Raw genomic sequence first — 19,630 nt, 5'->3', positions numbered from 1 at the left:
AAATACGCACCCAAAAAACTCATGATTAAATGTTGCATTTAGGATTTTAAAAATTTCATTCAGTCTGAAATACACCTGTCACAATTACGTCGTCAGTGGATGTGTCTACAAATATCACCAGCAAAACTCTGGAATGACATTCTGCAAAGTTTACCATCTTTTGTACGGAATACAATATGTTACTAGGCTTCAATGAAGACACTCTTACAGTACAGTTGAAAACAAAACAGAACATTTTAAATGATTCGCATATACCAGTGGCCGGTGCAACGCTACTCACAGAACAAAGAGGATATGACAGAACACTTCAGCATATGGTGGCACACTGCCAGTATTGACAGTCAGCTAGTAGGTAGAGGCAGTGTTTAATGGCGCTTTTGACAGGATATCAAGTCACTGTCGCGGTCTTGCTTGAGAATGTTTTGAAACAGCTATCCCTCAGCGCTCCGGAACAAGAGAAAATAACTGTGCAGCAGCGCAGTGTGCCAAAACAGGGACATAGTGCCCAACCCTATTTGTACCAGTAGATGTTTTTACAGCTATGTGGTTTCTAATTTAACCTGTTGAACAGAATGGAAATTCTAAGTTCCCATGGAGGGAATTAGATATTTTTCCACCAATAGAGCATGTCAAAAAACAGATCAGATGTAAGGCTTTTCAGGCATTTGCCCTATCAACCAGTGTTTCATCTTAGGTCTGACACTAGACTCATCAGAGTGGGATGTGTCAGACCCTACCCACTGACGCTGGGGTGTATGCAGGTGAACTTATCAGAAGCCCATTATAAGGGGCACAGTCTGATAACTGCATACGGGAGTTAAATCTCCACCATGGAATTATTGCCCGCCTAGCCTTACATCTGATCTGTTTTTTGACATGCTCTGTTGGTGGAAAAATATCTAATTCCCTCCATGGGAACTTAGAATTTCCATTCGGAATTGCTAGGTGGGCAATAATTCCATTGTGGAGATTTAACTCCCGTATGCAGTTATCAAACTGTGCCTCTTATAATGGGCTTCTGATAAGTTTACCTCACTCATGAACTTCTCCTCACTATTCCATATCCTTGCACTCCACATTACTCCGCACACCTTTCCTAGAGTTTAAACAACACTTTAACCGTCATATATGCTTGTATCACTGTATTGTACATTAAATCGTAAGATTGTAAATCAACATGCATGTAAAATCCTAAGGTAAAACCTCACCACCTCCCTTGCAACATCACTGCATCTCTCCCTACCACCCTGGCAAACTCATTTAAACCCCACTCCTAGTGCACATCCCCTACAATCCCCATCTACGTAACCGAGATACCTCGTATTTCCTCCTCACTAAATTCTGCACATCGTTCTTCCCATCTCCTTCATTCAACGCTCCTCACAGTTCTCATCACATCTCTGGCCTGGGAGACAGCGTTACTGTCTAGGGGCCTGCCCCGCTCTTTGGGCAGGGAATGAAACACATTAAAAAAAAAAAAAAAGTTCACCTGCATACACCCCAGCATCAGTGGGTAGGGTCTGACACATCCCACCCTGATGAGTCTAGTGTCAGAACTAAGACGAAAAGCCTTACATCCGATCTGTTGAACAGAAGTATGAAAATAGTAAGTAAAAAGAACAATCTCTCTTTACGCTTTTAAGCATCGCATATCACTCGGCTCTAAAATACTGCCTTCATTGTCATTGGCCCTTGAAAGCCTAGCAAAAAAAAAAAAAAATGCTTCAGGTGGATAGCATTTATTTTGTTAATGGTTTAGATTTTGTAAAGTAAATTTTATACTGACTGTCTGTTAAAAACTGAATGACTCATAGGAATGTACATTCATTCATGAAGTAGTGACAGCAAATGTATTAATATGGAAGAGTGCATGTTTTAGCAGGAGAGATTGTTAACTCGTAGGCTGTTCAAATTGAGTAATCTAATTTTTGAAGAGAAATAATTCTTGGGTTTAACAGTGTTTGTTTTTGCCATCAGAGGGAATTTTTCTGAAGCTCTTGGTCACTACGAGCGTGGCCTCTTGGAGGCACCTGCCGCTGTCGACCTGGAGTCCCACCACATCCAGTGTCGGGCAGGAGTGGCACGCACTGCCATCCGCTGTGGTGATATACGGCGAGGAGTGTCGATAGCAGCGGAACCAAACAGCAGTCGCCAGCTGAAGAAGGAGTGTGCGGATATCCTGGAAGGTATTAAGGTAAATGAGAAATCAGTTGGGGTGGACACAATATACATTAATGACAAGATGTTAGGAAGGATGATAAAAATTCATATGCCAGCTTCAGTGGCACAGTGTTAGTAGAGGAGGTTTGATCTCACCTGAGGTCGGAACAACTCCATATCATTGGCTGCCATTACGTTAATCCTACAGAGTCGTGCTGGATTCTAAGGAAGAGTTAAGAGACAAATTTGCAAATGTGCCTATAAAAATGTTTTTAAATCTTTGAAGTGCAGTAATTGATCATTCGTCAGTTCCCTTTTCTTGTGTTCATGCAGCATTCTTCATATCCTACAGTTCCTGCATCAAGGCTGAGGATATGTCAAGATGGACCCTCAGTGGGTGTTGAGCTCCATCCTCCTGATGAAGTTGGGAAGCAGAAACAAGCTCGTTGGAGCTGAGAAGAGATGGATGCAGGACAACTGGGATTGACAGGGAGGGAGAGAGCCCACCAATTCGAAAATAGCAGTGTATGAAGATGTTATAAAATCAGTGTGAAGAAGAACAAAACAGTGGTGATGACAATAGGAGAAAGAAAAGGAATCGTTGGTATCTGGGGACAAAGCCTTGAGGTTGTTCAATACTTCAGATATTTGAGAAGTAAAGTACAGTAAAAGTCCACTATAGCGAGAATTCATAACAGCGAAAAATGTACTCGTTATAGCGGACTGTCGTTATATCCGATTTTTTGTAAAAGTCGGGAAAACTCCTATACACATTAAAATCGGTATGAAATGGCAATCGGTTTGTTCAAAACTTGCATTTTCGTGAATGATACCCACACTACGACTTACTTAGTTGTTATTTTTCAAAATCCGACACTACGTGAAAGTGTATGTTTAATTTCATCTAGGACAACCCTGAAAGCAATACGACTCCCACTTTTTCCTTCAAAAAATTTAAATCAGGCTTAAAAAGTATTTTATAAAATCTTTGTCTTCCCTCCAACGCCGAACACTGGCTCCAGTAATGCCATATTTTTTGTGGCTTCATAATTATTCTTTATTTCCCCGGGTTTAATAACCATAAACTTAAAATTGGCATCGTATTATCGAAGAGAACCCACTGAAAATTTGCCGGCAATATCTATTCCACGCGTCTCTACAATGCAACGACCCATCAGGAAAATATTCTTGCTGTCTACAAAACTGTTACTTTTACTCAGCGTCAGATACAACTGGCCGCTTCACGCACATCTTGCTTGCCGGATTCGGCCAACCCCAGCGGCTAGCGATGTATAGGCCTAATCGCGGGCGTTGAAGGTCAACGAACCACTTTACTGCGCCGGGGTATGGCCATTCCGCCCTTGCGTTTTTTGAGCACATACCTCACAATTTCATCTTCGACTTCATTGAAGCATCCTTGTTGCGGGCCACTGAATGCATTTTTTGTATAGTACGCATTTTTTAGCTCTCTTCATCTTCACGCTAACGCCGAATAATAGCTTTAGTTAGGCCTATGCCTTATTTACTTGAGGCTCCATGATTATTCTACATTTCCGAGTGTTTAACAAACATTAACTGAAAATTGACATCATAATATCGACGAGAACCCGTTGAAAATTTGCCGGCAATACCCGTTCCGCGTATCCTTACAATATGACAATCCATCACGAAAATATCCCTGCTGTCTATAAAAAATTTTACTAAGCATTAGGTACTGTAGACGCATTATAACTCTGCCACTGAGCCGTAACCATTCTAAGAATTCGAAGACTCGCATGTTTGCTGCGATTCTGCAGATTTTAGAAACATTTTTGTAGAGGCTAATAGAACGTCATTCCCTTTTCATTCTTTCCCGAGATGCAGTGACGTTACACAGAGGCATTGTACAACCGGTTGCCGCAGCATGTGATGTATAATAAAGAGGCCGTTGTTTATTGTCAGCGAGTTTTGAGTGCGCGCGCGGATGCGAAAAGAAGCAATAGTTGCCAGTGATGTACATAACTGTTAGGCTGCGAATGCAAGATGACCCTTAATTTTTTACACAGGATTCTGAGAAATATACGTCATCTTGGATTCGGAGAAATACGCTACAACTCCAGAGGCTTCGTGGCAAACATTTCAGTTTCCTTCTAACCGTACTTGTATCACTGTATTACGAAAACGTGTAATCTTTCATTTTGAATTTTCTTTATGGAACAGGAGTTGACGGGTATTACTAGTAGACTCCGACATCGCCTTTGAATAATACAGATGTTGATTCCCATAGGGAATCTGTAATATTTGTTCCAAATGAGTAAATTTATAATACCAATATAAATGGTCCGTTATTGGACATTATAAATTTTCCAGCTAACTCATTCCTGGTTGCTAGTGTTTTGCCCTCGTGTGCTAGGCTGGGCTCATCAGTTGGTACCCAGCACACCTACCAAGACACATGGCTAGTGCATACCATGGAGGCCACTGCGTAGGCCAATTGTAGCCACCGGCAGTGCCAATGCACTATGAGACACTCTGCCTCACTACTAAAAATTGATGCCTGCTTGGCCATCAGATAATACAGATGTTGATTCCCATAGGGAATCTGTAATATTTGTTCCGAATGAGTAAATTTATAATACCAATATATATATATTGGTATTATCGCCTTTGAATGTCTACGAGAGAGCTCGCTAGTGGACATAGCGAGGAAACGATGCTGAAGGTGATCGATCGCACACAACTTAATCGATGGGGTGCATAAATATCAGTAACGGAAAAATCGCTCGTAATAACAGATGCGTCAGTGATAAGGCTCTCCCTGTAACCAAAGGATAATACACAGTTTAATGTAGGACGTTTGAAGGGACATACAAAACTTGTCGTTATAACGGGGTTCTCGTTATATACCGTACTCGCTATAGCGGACTTCTACTGTAATGCAAAATGCAAGGTTGGGTAATGAGATCAGCAGAAGGGTACAAGCGGGAAATACATTCTACCAGCATGTAAGGATCTTGTTGTGGAACAGAGAAGTTCTTATGAAATGCAAAGAGATAATGTACAAGTTGTACTATTCCCTTATACAGTAGAACCTCGATAATTCGAAATCGGTTAATTCATAATCTCGCCTAATTCAAAACGGCTCTCATTCCCGGAAACATGAGGTATGGTTTTGCATGTTATTTAAATCGTTTAATTCGAAATACGGATAATTCGTAATTCAAAGAACAATGTCGGTCCCATTACCGAAATTCAGACTTTTAATTCAAAACTGCCTTTACATTTTGAAAAAAATAGTACTTTACAGAGTAATTTAAATTCAAAATTTCTCCGCGTCATGAAAGAACACGTCTTCCGGAACATGCAGGGGTAACTTTGGGCTCTTTCACCTACTTCCGCGAGTCTACAGTGTGCTTCATATCTGCTATGTTCGAGCGGAATCGTAATTTTTTGTATTCGGCATTTTAAGGAACACCACAATATCACGTAGGCCTAGCAGGAAGTGTGCAGAGAGGTAGAATCCGCGAACACTGGCGATGCCGACAGTTGGTGAAAAAGCATGGCTTATAGCCTATAATCAATTCGTACGCACCAAACAATATTGTCAATGCCGATGAAACTGCATTGTTTTTTTTTTTTTTTTTTTTTTAATGCTGAGTCCATATGGGCTTATGGTTTTAAAGGAGAGAATTGCCAGCCGGGAAATGTACTGTTTTGCTATGCATTGCACACAGAAGCGAAAGACTTCCTTTCCCTGTCATAGGAAAGTTCGAAAAGCCACATTTTAAGGGCATCGGGCACTTTCCATGTCTCGCCAGTACAAGGCATCTAAAATTGCAGACAGTACAGTAATCCAAAAGATAAAGCATTTGCACAGGGGAGCCAGCATAATTTTTCCTTGTCTTTGAATCGTGTTTTTCTTCCTTTCATTGCGTGAGGTTATGTTTGTGCCATTGTTTTATACAAGTGCATTATTTGAATAATGTAAATGCATATTGTTGGATAAATTTCTGAAATAGTGTTTTCCATAGCATTTGAAAAGTTTAAACTGAGAATCAAGGTGTTTGCACGCATTAATGGATCTTAGAAGTGCCATGGCTGGAAATCGTACAAGTATAGTCACTGTACTGTTGTTGTAATGTTCGATAAGCCGCCATGTTTTAAGGGCATCGGGTACTTTTGTGCAAGCACAAGGCATCTAAAATGCATACAGTACAGTAATCCAATTAATAAAGCACTTGCAACAGGGGAGCCAGTATAGAGTTTTCCTCGTCTTTGAATCATGTTTTCTTTCTTTTGATTTAATTGCGTGAGGTTATGTTTGCCGGTGAGTTATCTAAGTGCATTATTTGAATACTGGAAATGCACCTTGTTGGATACATTTTGGAAATAGTTGTTTTCCATGGCATTTGAGAGCTTTAAGCTGTGAATCAATGTTAATTGTATGCAGTAACGGGTCTTAGAATATATTGTGATGCCACAAGGGTTGACATTTCTGAAGTACGTATTGGCGGTTAATTCAAAATCACGTAATTCGTAGTCCTTTTTTTGCGTCCCAACGACTTCGAATTAATGAGGTTTTACTGTATTGATGTATGCATCAGAGACTTGGACTTTGACAGCAAGAAATGAGAGTAAAATTCAGGCCAGTGAGATGAAGTTCCTGAGGAGTATGGTAGGGAAGACAAGGAGAGAAAAGAAAAGAAATTGGGGTAGAAAAACTGAGTGACAGGATGGAGACGTGTTATAAGGATAGAGGAGGTAAGATAGCAAAACAAGTATTATAGGCTAAGATAGATGGAAAGAGGCCAAGAGGGAGTCCCAGAGCAAGATGGATAGACTTTGTCAAGATCAGAAGAAAAAGAAGTCTGGAATGAAATACAATTACTGAAGAGGAGTGGTGGAAGGAGAAGCAACTGTGAAGAAGTGCCGTAAACACCACGACCTGGCAGGAGCTGGGCACAGGGAAATGAAATTGAATAAATGAAGATGTGAAGGTTGTTCTTGTTCTTTTGTTTTCATGTTTGTCCTTGTCTCCTCTTTGTCTTTGTCTCTCCTCCCACACTGTCCGGCTGTTGTATATGGGCAGATCAAATAAAAACTGAACAGGGAACAGTGCCTTGTCTGTGCAACCATTGTTCTCTGTCCTCAGGTCCTCATCTCATTTCATTGTAGGAACCATAATGAAGATTCTGTGCCAAGTCTTGAAGGAACTTTTTCCTTGGTCGTCCTCGGACTTTCTTTCCCGTGATTTTCCCTTCCAGCAGATTAGTTGGAAAGGTATTATGTCAACAATGAAATTACCACAGTTTATTTCAAAAGTAATCTCCAAAATTATACAAGCACTTGTCCCACTGTTTCACCAAGCAGTGAATACCCTGGTCGTAGAACTCCTTTGGCTGAGATCGGAACCATTCGCAAACATATTCCATGACTTTATTGTCCGAGTAGAAGTGCGATACCTTCAATGCCTTTTTGAGTGAACCATCTGCCATATAACCTTGATTTGTCACCATGCAAATTCCATATCTTTATCCGTTGAAAAAAGGCATTAAAGGGTAGGTGATTCTACTTGGACAATTACACTCCGCACGGCTTTACTTCTAAATTAGCAGTTTGCAGAACACAGGAGCATTGCTTTGCCTATGTTGCCAGTGCTCTACTGCTACAAGAACAGCTGACACAATACGACCGCAGCACGTAGGCCTCGTAAAATATAATACCATACTCAGAAAAGGTAATGAATCACACATGAAAATTGTAACCGTATTCGGGACAATTACGGTTACACATAAAAATAATAATAATAAAATAGTAATACCGGTAGTAAATAATATAATACTTAATAATATGATTAAGGGAATTGTTGTAAATAACGCAGTGGCGGTGTATTGACATCAAAGCATAGAAGCGTGACGAGTATCTTTTAAATACGCAAAATTAAAGCAAATATAGAAAACACTTGCAGGCCTAAAATGACAACTAAGACAGGATGTGGAAGCTGCTGGAAGCCCTACGAGGTCTATGGAACATATAACGTTATGGGGGAGAAAAGACTTACATGAAACACCCTCTAGCTCAATTCTATTAAAAATAACAAATTAAAAAAATTACAAGAGACTAAGTTACATAACAGAGCGGCAGATACTTTACACATTTGACTAACGGAATAATTACGAAACCAAAACAGAAATGAAAGGATAGTTGATTAAAAGACAGGAGAAAAACTTTAAATTACGAGATTGAGAATCTAGGGCAAACTCAGACACGTTGAATATTAAACTTTGAAAATTACATAAAGCAAGAAAACACCAAAACGCAAAGGAGTTAAATTAAATCGAACGAAATCAGAAAACATTGATAACATGAAAATAGCACTGCAATAACACTTACCTCGGAGGGTAGCCCTCGAGCGCGAATGCTCGCTAGGGCGGTCGGATGGAAAATGACGCCGAGCACACGCATCATTTTTCCAAAGCCGGCAAGAAGACCGGATATGGCCCGATTACAATCAACCAATAAGAAACAATTTCCACTAGATTCTCGTTTGCCAATACATTCGCATGACCATATATGCTCATTTCCTGTCTACAGACGCTAGATAAATTACATCACTTATTTCAACATCCCTAACCGCGCGTGCGATATAGGCTGTTCCAAATTAAAGCCCCTTTACATTTTTTAAATGTTACCAAATTACATCATGATATACAAATCACTATCACTCTTGCAATGTTAACAATCCAATCTTGAGGTTTTCTTAAATTACATTTTACTAGTTACATAATTTTTGAATCAAAATACTTCTTGCATCTCGCAATGTTCATACAGTTCAACATTTCTTGCCATTTGCCTAGAAGAAAAATTATTACACACATATTTCAGCTACATAAACAAATATTCCAGCAAAGTCCAGAGTTCTTAATTCTTCATTTCTCAAAATATTATAAACAAAATAAAATCCTTCAGATATGTTAAATTTAAAAAAAAACTTTTACATTTCCAAACTCTAACTTCTTGCAACGCACAACATCCAGTTCCAGTTCTCTATCCCACCACAGCTTACAAAAATAAATTCACAAAACCTTCAAAGAGGCATTATGCACTTACTAACAGCATCCGACACTAAAACGAGAAAGCATTATTAAGAATAAAATAAAATGAGGAAGTAGCAAATTACTGTCAGGTAATGGCTGGCACAGGCAGGAGGGTTGGATCCTCAAATAGCACCACCAATGGTTATGCGGTTTTAAGTAAACCCCAAAAACCAATGGCCGCACCAAAATGAGGCGTACTAGGCAAGATGAGGAGTGAGGTAGTTTGCCATTGCTTTCCTCACTGGGTCAGAAAGTACTATTGCAGCACGACTGACCCTGTGAGCAGCACCTTTTATAACACTCAGATGTACTAGTCATACTCTGAATGTCATTACTCAGCACTACCCATACCCCAGCAGCTTCCATATTGTCACAGCCATGGATGTTGACTGGGACTTCGGTGCAAGCTACACTTTACTCTGGCCTGTGCCAAGAGATGGATGCAGAAGTACTGTATCCATCAAGAAATGACAGCAGGCAGGCAAGGAGGTTATGGCCTACAAAGTAAATCCTTCGCTTGAGACAGTATTAATACACTGTCTCCTTGTTTGACATTTTCGAGTTGGAGTCTATCTCCGTGGAAATTATTTCACTTTATCTCCCTGCGAGATATGGACTTAATCCTCATAGTAACTTAAATTAATGAACTGCTTCCTTCTCCTACGACAGAGGATAAGTTACTATTTATTTGAAACCTTATTATGCTCTGCAGCTTGAAATTATGTCGTGGCTGTAAGTCACTATTTGTTAATACTCTCTGCCAGGAGTTGTTAAAGTTCTGGGCGGACCGTAACTTATTGCGCAGCTCTCCTGCGCAAGGAATGAAGTCAACTTCCGCTTACCGTTGTGAGTGCAAGAGAGAGGTTGTCTGCCGTAAACATGGAAGCCGAACAGACGTGCGTACATAGCTCTGCTATGTTGTGCTACTTCAAGATCGTACCAGGCTAATCCTGTGGATATTTGGGGGCGCATTGCCCAATTAATGGATTTCTTCTACTCTGGACAACCCCTTAGAGCATCGCAGATGTTGTATTGGTACTAAATTAAATTACTTTGAACTTCGGCCTAATGTAAGTAACAGCGTTCTTCTTCAACGCCACCCGGAAGACTGTAAGTTTGAAACCTTTCTTCTAATGACATTTTGCTACTATTTCATCGAAGAGTTGGTGACACATACTATGCCTCTCCTAGAAATACGACGTCGAACATTTACCAGAACTTGAATTTAATAATAATAATAACTTTTTCGGCGGCATGTTGTGATTAGATACCGGTTCCCGTGTTTGGTATAGTATTTCAAAATTTAGAATTGTTCAAAATTGGAAACTCTTAAAAATGTGGTACAAAGATTGTAATATTTGTTCTGGAAACTCTTGGCATTTTCCTTTTAAAAAAGGAAAGAGGTGATGTCTTGAGCTCGAGTTAGAGGAGACGTTGTTGCTTTGTGAAAGATACTAAGGGAGGCAGTTTTCGTAAGGTTTTCCGGTGGGAATTTTCTTCTTTTGCCTGTTATTTCCCCCTTTTCTTTCGGCTTTTAATTTTCCTCTGAAATTCGTTTTTTTTAACTTTTCGTGCGGTTTGTTGATTGCATTGTTGTGATCTTAATTATTATTGGTCCTCTCCCTCGGGTCTGTACTTGTATTGTTGTTGTTGCCATTGGGATGGATATTACGATGTTTGTGATGAAAATGTACTGGCCGTTTGTGGGCTTTTGCTTTAATTGATGATTTAAATGAAAATTGTATTTTTCATGCTCCGGTGATGTCTGAAAAGTTATATGCTAAGCCCGTTGTCTTTATTTTGGGGCCGATTTGCTATATGTGATTTGACCCGTTGGTTGGTATTACTGTTCGCCCGCGTGTTGTGATTTTCTTGATTTTTTCCTTTTCCCTAGTTTTTTGGGTTTTTCTTGGTTTTCTTCGTTTCGCTCGAGGTTTAGAAACCTTATACAAACTCCTCGCCTAGTATCTCCTTTGGTTGGTGTATTTTACAAGTAAAGAAAGATTAACTTAATTAATTAATTTTATGCAAGTAACTAAATTTATGACGCTGAAGGTTTTAAACTCAATCTAAGGTAATTAAACTGAAGCATAATTTATTTGTATTTTATAACTAAGAAGATAGGCTGGTTATGAAATTCATATTGGGTCCCAATGAACTAGGCCGGTTCGAACCGTAGGTTAGTTGTGTTTTGATATTATTTCTCTGTTTAATTTTTTTTAAAATTTCCTGTTGATGTTCTGAGTCCAGAGTTATCTTAAAATTATTTCCTTCTCTGATTAAATATATTTATTTACTTCAAAAGAACCTGGACGTGTTATTATTGTAGTATTTGAAACCATACAGTGATCGTTATCTTTTTTCTTTCCATGGCCTCTGGTCGCTTGTCTTATTTGTGGTAAGTACCTTTTGTGTTGGTTTACCTTTGGATAATTTTGCTTCCACTTGTTTGTTCTTTTTAAACCTATATTTCTTGTCTTGTTGCTACCTGTGCGGACACTGTGGGGATGGGTGTTTGTGCGGGTTAGTCAGTGGTAGCAGAGCGTGGTTGTCATTTGTTTTCACTTCGCTCTGTGCGGTATGCGAGCTGTTCCTTCAGAACTGCTCGCCTGTTTGTTGTCCCTTGTGTTATTGTGTTTCGTCGGCTCGTAGCTGACCCTCTTGGCATCCCCTTAACGTTGTCACTGTATGGTTTTAAAAGGTGTGTCTGGGTAATGAAAGGCATGTTAAGATATCTATAAAAAATGTAAAGGAAATGCATTCATCTTGTTTAACTGTACAAAAATTTGTTTCATGTTAATATCTTCGGGGTGTTTTGTCCGGTTCCCTGTCGAGCTGTGTGCTACCTTCTTGGATTGTGTACGTGATGTTGGTATTGCTCTACCTGCTGCTGTTCGTGTGTTTCCCGCCTGCCTGCCTTACTGCTTTCAGGTGCCTTGTATCATTCCCTTCTTTGTTTCTTCGTAAATTGGTGAGTTTGAAGTTTATCAACTACTCTAAAATCTGAATTTATTATCATTTATCTTAAAAATTGTGAAATGACCGACACTTGAGCACGAATCGATTGGCTTTGGGCTACGAGTGTACCACAGTTTGCCGTGTACTCTGTGATTTTCTTGGTGGTTATTTGTTCAGTATTTTCATGGTCTACCTGCGAAAATGATTTAATCTGTGGTTTTAATTGTGTTTAATCGAGTTATTGGTTTTGCTCGGATATGTTGCGTGTGACGTTATTTGTTTTACTGGATTATGATCGTTGGCCTGTACTCTGGGAACTTATTACATTATCTGTCCTGACGTTTTATATTGCTTCCCAGGTTTGCTATTATTTTAATTATTTTTCCTGACATGATGCTTCGACTGTGCTAAAATCATTCTGCGAGAAACTATCGTTGTTGATTTTACCTACTGCGTTGCTAACAGCGTGCGAACCTTGCATGTACTTAAACTATTGGCATGTCTACCTTGTGCCTGGTCAGTATGGGTGTGATTTACTGCTGAACTGTTTGGCATTTCATCGTATCCTCCCATCGTTAGTGCCTATGAACCCGTTTAAAACCTTTCCTGGTTTATGTGGTTGGCATGTATGCGTTACTCATATTTGCTCTGTGCGATTGAAATTATGCCTTGGTACCTATTTTGGCCTAAATGGGATTGTGTGCATGCCTGTACCTGTTTCTTTCGAGTACTTAATTCTTGATGATTGTTGAACTTTGAAATTAATCCTGCCTGTGATGTTTCTTTATTTTGGGCCGGTTGTTAACTCGAAAATCTTTACCTTTACTTGGTCTGGTAAATGTTTCCTAATCTTGTTTGGTTACCATTAGTCCGGTGGGGAACTTGACTAAAGTGTAGAGCCTTATATCTACTTGGAAGTCATCATTTATGTTTTATTTAACCAGTCGGTGGTGATGTGTTTCCATTGTTTCCTGTGCGATTGCTGATCTGTGCTAGGTGCGAGACTTGGCTGTGCTTTTTGCATGAGTGGTTTCCATTTTTACCTTGTCTTGCTGTTGGTGTCCGTTTGGTGTGTCGTTAGGTGGTGGACGGAGGCATGTTACCTTATGTCATCTGTTATTGGGTAGTTATGGGCTATAGTTGAACTCTGTTAATCGGTGATTGGGTTGGTGACTTGTTGGCCACGTGCCTGGACATTTTAGTGTCTTTGCTTGTTTACCCTTTTCCAACTATTGATTGCATGTGGTTCTCTGTTTCATTGTGTTTTGTACCCTATTATCGGTTGTATTTGTTACCTGGTTGGAAGTATTTGTGCCGTGCGGCCTGCCTCAAGTGTTCCTGCTGGTGAATTGTCTATGGTGGAATTATTAATCTAGCCCGTTCTGTCTGAAATTTGTGACCTTGTTGTCATCATGATGTAAATTTTTGATGATATATGGAGGTTCTTGTATTTGGTAGTTCTCGGCATACCTGACTTGATACCCTGTTGAAGTTATCATGTGTCTAGGTATATTTCTTCTGCGAAATTCATTTAACCTATCCTTATTTGCCTAGTTCCATTTCGAGTTGTGAGTTCTGTGAAACCCTTTACCTTATCTACTTATTGTTTTGGAGTTGAGTGATGCAGTAGGGTCATAACACCTGAGGATTGAGTTCCTTTTAGCCTGTAATGGTTTGGTCGTGATCCTGTGTTTGGAGGAAAGTGTACGGTACCGTAAGTTTGATTTTGGGATTTGCATATTGATTACTGAGCATGTTGTTGAGGATGGTGTATTCCTTTTATCCCTTTTAGGGCTAACACGTGGCTTGGGGTAGTCATTATGGTTTTACTATTATTATTGTAGTGTGTGTAATTGTGGTTATGGCATGTCAGGTATGGGCGATGTGTTGCCTTGATGTTTTACCTTGTGCCTTTGTAGATTTGGGAATAACCCGTCACATGGATTTATTTCTCGTTTGGAACTATCTTGCCTTGTTGTAACTTGCTGGTTTCGTGTTTCATGGTTTCTTCATTTCCTGTCTCCATGCATTTCTGGTTGATCTGATGTCATCGTATCTGTTTTTGGTTCTTCTGTAATGCTCATTTTAAATTTTATCTGCCACTCTATGGTGTTCTTCTCTCAGTGGTTTTTTGGTGTCTGTTGACATTGGTGTTGATCATCTTACCGTGCTTTGAGTTTGCTACTCTGGTATGGGACGGATTAGGATTCTCTTAGTCGGTACTGGAATCTTCCTGCTAATAGATTATGGGGTCTATTAGTTGAGAACTGCCTTCTTCATGCTTCTGTGAGCATTTTCCATGGACTTGCCTCGTATTCCGCCACTTATGTTTTATTTGCCTGCTCCCCTGGGAGATAGGGGGAGGCACCTGTTGGCTGTAGAGCGACAGTGTGATCGGAAAGTCACATATTTTTAGACCAGGTAATGCTGAGACCCTATTGGGTAACCGGTAGTGTACGCTGTGTTGGTCAGTGCTCGTTATTTTCCTTTTGGGGTCTTCTGATCTGAGGTTTTAAATTTCCTTTTAATTTGATTGGGTGTCCCTTTGTGGAATGAATTGTGATTATGTTTCCATGCAGTAGGTTAGTTACCTGATTCCAGATTTTGTTCCCTCCTGAGTTTCTCCTGTCCCTATTTCTGTCCCGTTGCTTCCATGGAGCTAATTATGGTCCTGTGTTGTACTTAATTTTGATCTGTAAGTTTTGGTAGCTTGGTGTTTGTTGGTTGGTCTGTTGTTGATGACAAACTGAAACGCGTACCCTCCATCTAAAAGATCTTTAAGAGGTCTCCAACCGATCCTGCCTACTCTTCCCTTGCTATGAATTTGTTTACCTTTTTAGCCTTGGATTTTTCCATATTTTATATCCTATTTTCGCTTACCTGAAACCTTGCTAATTGACTGTGTATTGGTTCCCTCTCCTTGTTCTTGTTCATCTTGGTTATGCATGGTGTATATGGAATGTTGAGCCTCATTTGTTGGATATTCATTTGCATCTTTTCTGGTGTAGTTGTGACCTTTGGAATTTTGCGAGCTTGCTGTGTTGAAGGTCAGCCTCTGTTCTGTTCTACTTGTTGGGTTTAGTTCTGGTTACCTTGGTTCTGCTTGTGTTATGCATTATTTGGGGTATTTTGTGGTATACTCGGGCCCTAGTTCAATCGAGCGCAAGTTAAAAATTTAAATTAAAGCTAATACTTGGATCTTGGGTATCATGTAGTACTGCATACACCAATTTATGATCCTTTCTTGTTCCCTGTTCCTTGCTCCCTTGCGTTCCTTTCTTTTCGGGTGGTAATTTTCGTTTAATCTTGGTATTGAAACAAGAAGATTGCATTTCTTAGTAGGTAAATGGGAACTCTATAAATAAAACTGATATTAAGATTGAGAATATCTCTATTACTATCTCAAGGTTTAAAATTGATGTTTGGGAATTTTCCTTTCGTTAACTGGAACATATTCTGGTATAGAGGTGATATAATTATGGTAACAGAAAATACCCAAGAACTTGCAAATTAATTTTCTTTTGAAGAAGATTATTCCGGGAGTTCATCGTAATCATAATGCATTTATCTACTGTATGTGATCTATGAAACAACATTTTGGTTATGTGGCTGGTGTAGTACAACAGAGTTATTATTCTTGTAATATCTGAACTAAACAAGCATTGGGTTTAAAGGTACTAACTACAATTGGAAGGCATATACATTGGTATGTTGGAGTTCCTGAGGCATAATGCAATCGTGTTAAGGGAGTGCATGGAAGTGAACTTATCTCGGTGTGTCGTTTACTCATATGGACTCCTTCACCAAAATTTAGTATACTTCTGGACCACCGCAGTATGTGTAACATAAAGTACGAGTGTACGTGTGGTTTCTGGGCGGGAGGCTGAGACAGTATTAATACACTGTCTCCTTGTTTGACATTTTCGAGTTGGAGTCTATCTCCGTGGAAATTATTTCACTTTATCTCCCTGCGAGATATGGACTTAATCCTCATAGTAACTTAAATTAATGAACTGCTTCCTTCTCCTACGACAGAGGATAAGTTACTATTTATTTGAAACCTTATTATGCTCTGCAGCTTGAAATTATGTCGTGGCTGTAAGTCACTATTTGTTAATACTCTCTGCCAGGAGTTGTTAAAGTTCTGGGCGGACCGTAACTTATTGCGCAGCTCTCCTGCGCAAGGAATGAAGTCAACTTCCGCTTACCGTTGTGAGTGCAAGAGAGAGGTTGTCTGCCGTAAACATGGAAGCCGAACAGACGTGCGTACATAGCTCTGCTATGTTGTGCTACTTCAAGATCGTACCAGGCTAATCCTGTGGATATTTGGGGGCGCATTGCCCAATTAATGGATTTCTTCTACTCTGGACAACCCCTTAGAGCATCGCAGATGTTGTATTGGTACTAAATTAAATTACTTTGAACTTCGGCCTAATGTAAGTAACAGCGTTCTTCTTCAACGCCACCCGGAAGACTGTAAGTTTGAAACCTTTCTTCTAATGACATTTTGCTACTATTTCATCGAAGAGTTGGTGACACATACTATGCCTCTCCTAGAAATACGACGTCGAACATTTACCAGAACTTGAATTTAATAATAATAATAACTTTTTCGGCGGCATGTTGTGATTAGATACCGGTTCCCGTGTTTGGTATAGTATTTCAAAATTTAGAATTGTTCAAAATTGGAAACTCTTAAAAATGTGGTACAAAGATTGTAATATTTGTTCTGGAAACTCTTGGCATTTTCCTTTTAAAAAAGGAAAGAGGTGATGTCTTGAGCTCGAGTTAGAGGAGACGTTGTTGCTTTGTGAAAGATACTAAGGGAGGCAGTTTTCGTAAGGTTTTCCGGTGGGAATTTTCTTCTTTTGCCTGTTATTTCCCCCTTTTCTTTCGGCTTTTAATTTTCCTCTGAAATTCGTTTTTTTTAACTTTTCGTGCGGTTTGTTGATTGCATTGTTGTGATCTTAATTATTATTGGTCCTCTCCCTCGGGTCTGTACTTGTATTGTTGTTGTTGCCATTGGGATGGATATTACGATGTTTGTGATGAAAATGTACTGGCCGTTTGTGGGCTTTTGCTTTAATTGATGATTTAAATGAAAATTGTATTTTTCATGCTCCGGTGATGTCTGAAAAGTTATATGCTAAGCCCGTTGTCTTTATTTTGGGGCCGATTTGCTATATGTGATTTGACCCGTTGGTTGGTATTACTGTTCGCCCGCGTGTTGTGATTTTCTTGATTTTTTCCTTTTCCCTAGTTTTTTGGGTTTTTCTTGGTTTTCTTCGTTTCGCTCGAGGTTTAGAAACCTTATACAAACTCCTCGCCTAGTATCTCCTTTGGTTGGTGTATTTTACAAGTAAAGAAAGATTAACTTAATTAATTAATTTTATGCAAGTAACTAAATTTATGACGCTGAAGGTTTTAAACTCAATCTAAGGTAATTAAACTGAAGCATAATTTATTTGTATTTTATAACTAAGAAGATAGGCTGGTTATGAAATTCATATTGGGTCCCAATGAACTAGGCCGGTTCGAACCGTAGGTTAGTTGTGTTTTGATATTATTTCTCTGTTTAATTTTTTTTAAAATTTCCTGTTGATGTTCTGAGTCCAGAGTTATCTTAAAATTATTTCCTTCTCTGATTAAATATATTTATTTACTTCAAAAGAACCTGGACGTGTTATTATTGTAGTATTTGAAACCATACAGTGATCGTTATCTTTTTTCTTTCCATGGCCTCTGGTCGCTTGTCTTATTTGTGGTAAGTACCTTTTGTGTTGGTTTACCTTTGGATAATTTTGCTTCCACTTGTTTGTTCTTTTTAAACCTATATTTCTTGTCTTGTTGCTACCTGTGCGGACACTGTGGGGATGGGTGTTTGTGCGGGTTACGCTGATCTCAGAGTCAGTTTCTTGCCGCTTGTCTTTCCTGAACTACACTGAGACATGGTTTATACAGACGAACTAGATACACTAACCAACATACGGGTGTAAATTAAACTACACCTACACTGAACTATTGAACCTCTAAATAACTGTAGGCCATTGCACTAACTTATGCTGTGCTAAACTGTAATCTAGGCTGGAGAGATAAAGACTAGAGATAATATGAAAAACACAAATTGCTGAAGAAAACGCAGAAGTTGGTGAACCATACTGAATACCGTACGTGCCGAGCAAAATATCTTAACGACGTGGTGAATGAACACACTATATTTGGCAACTAGGTGTCTAGATCACGCTCAACTGATACAAATCCATATCAGTGGCAGCTTAGGATTGATTGGATGTGTATGTTTCTGCACACAACCACCAGATAGGCCCAAAATCAGCCAAAACATCAATTTAGAAGCTATCAGACATGGACAATGTTCGCAACTGGTTCCAATATCAGTAGAAGGAGTTCTATGAGCAGGTTATTCACTGCTTAGTGAAACAGTGGGACATGTGCTTGTATAACTTCGGAGATTACTTATGAAATAAATCTTGTTGATTTCATTCTCTGGCCCCTGTTACGTTTTCATTTGTCTGCCGGTATATCTTGTCATGTGTTCTTCTTCGTGTTCCTGTGTTCTGCGTAGGACTTGATTTGTCACTTACGTGCCTTTCCATTACTTATAGAGGGTGGTCGGAAACAACCTGAACCGAGTGTACCTATAAATAATTTGGGAATAAAAAATTGATATTTGCGTTCTTGTCATTTTATCAGCTGCTGAAGTCAGGCAATCAGATTGCTTCGTGGGCAAATTCAAATGGACTTTGCGATTTGACGTTGCTAAATCTGCATGTGGCTTAAGATCGGCTGTAGATCTTTGCCAAGGGAGTTATTTGAATACAGACCTTCGAGCCGACAGCAAGTGCGCTACGGTGACACAGACTGAAACCCACGGTGTGTTTGTGTTTGATGGTGCTCTCCAGCCAGTGAAGCGATCTGATTACCTGACTTCAGCAGCTGATAAAATGACAATGGCGCGAGATATCAGATTATTTATCATAACGCTCATACACCTGGGTTACATTGCTTCCAACCACCCTGTATAGAAATACTATTAATTCGTCTTCCTTCAGTCCCTCTTTCTTTCTTTCTTTCTTTCTTTGTTTTCCCTCCCTCTGCTTTAAAGGTGATACTCTAGACTCTAGCTGACATTTGGTTGTTTCCTTTGAGTAGCAGCTGAGTGATGCTGCCATGCTGTACGAGAAAGGACAGTACTTCGACAAGGCAGCCTCCACCTACATCCGTCTCAAGAACTGGGCTAAGGTCGGAGAACTCCTGCCCAACATCACATCTCCCAAGATACATCTCCAGTATGCCAAGGTTAGTCTGGTCACATAACTCCATGTTAGATTCTCACGAATTATTTGTAACTCTTTCTTCTCTGTGATTACCCAATTTTTATGTGTTTTTTTTTTTTTTTTTCTTTACTTTGCTCCGAC

General features: G+C 39.5%; 1 protein-coding gene across 1 annotated transcript in view; it reads left to right on the top strand.

Moving 5' to 3' along the window:
- Oseg6 (intraflagellar transport protein Oseg6) overlaps window positions 1–19,630 on the top strand; it is a 152,642-nt gene that overhangs the window by 98,053 nt on the left and 34,959 nt on the right. Inside the window, exons 16-17 of the mRNA XM_067156768.2 lie at window positions 1,978–2,194; window positions 19,365–19,511. Of these exons, the coding sequence (XP_067012869.2) occupies window positions 1,978–2,194; window positions 19,365–19,511 (364 nt within the window). The remainder of the gene's footprint in view (window positions 1–1,977; window positions 2,195–19,364; window positions 19,512–19,630) is intronic.

This window comes from Anabrus simplex, chromosome 12 (assembly GCF_040414725.1).
Source record: "Anabrus simplex isolate iqAnaSimp1 chromosome 12, ASM4041472v1, whole genome shotgun sequence".
NCBI lineage: Eukaryota > Metazoa > Arthropoda > Insecta > Orthoptera > Tettigoniidae > Anabrus > Anabrus simplex.
Note: the sequence above shows the minus strand (reverse complement) of the source record. Positions and strands in the feature narration are given on the sequence as shown.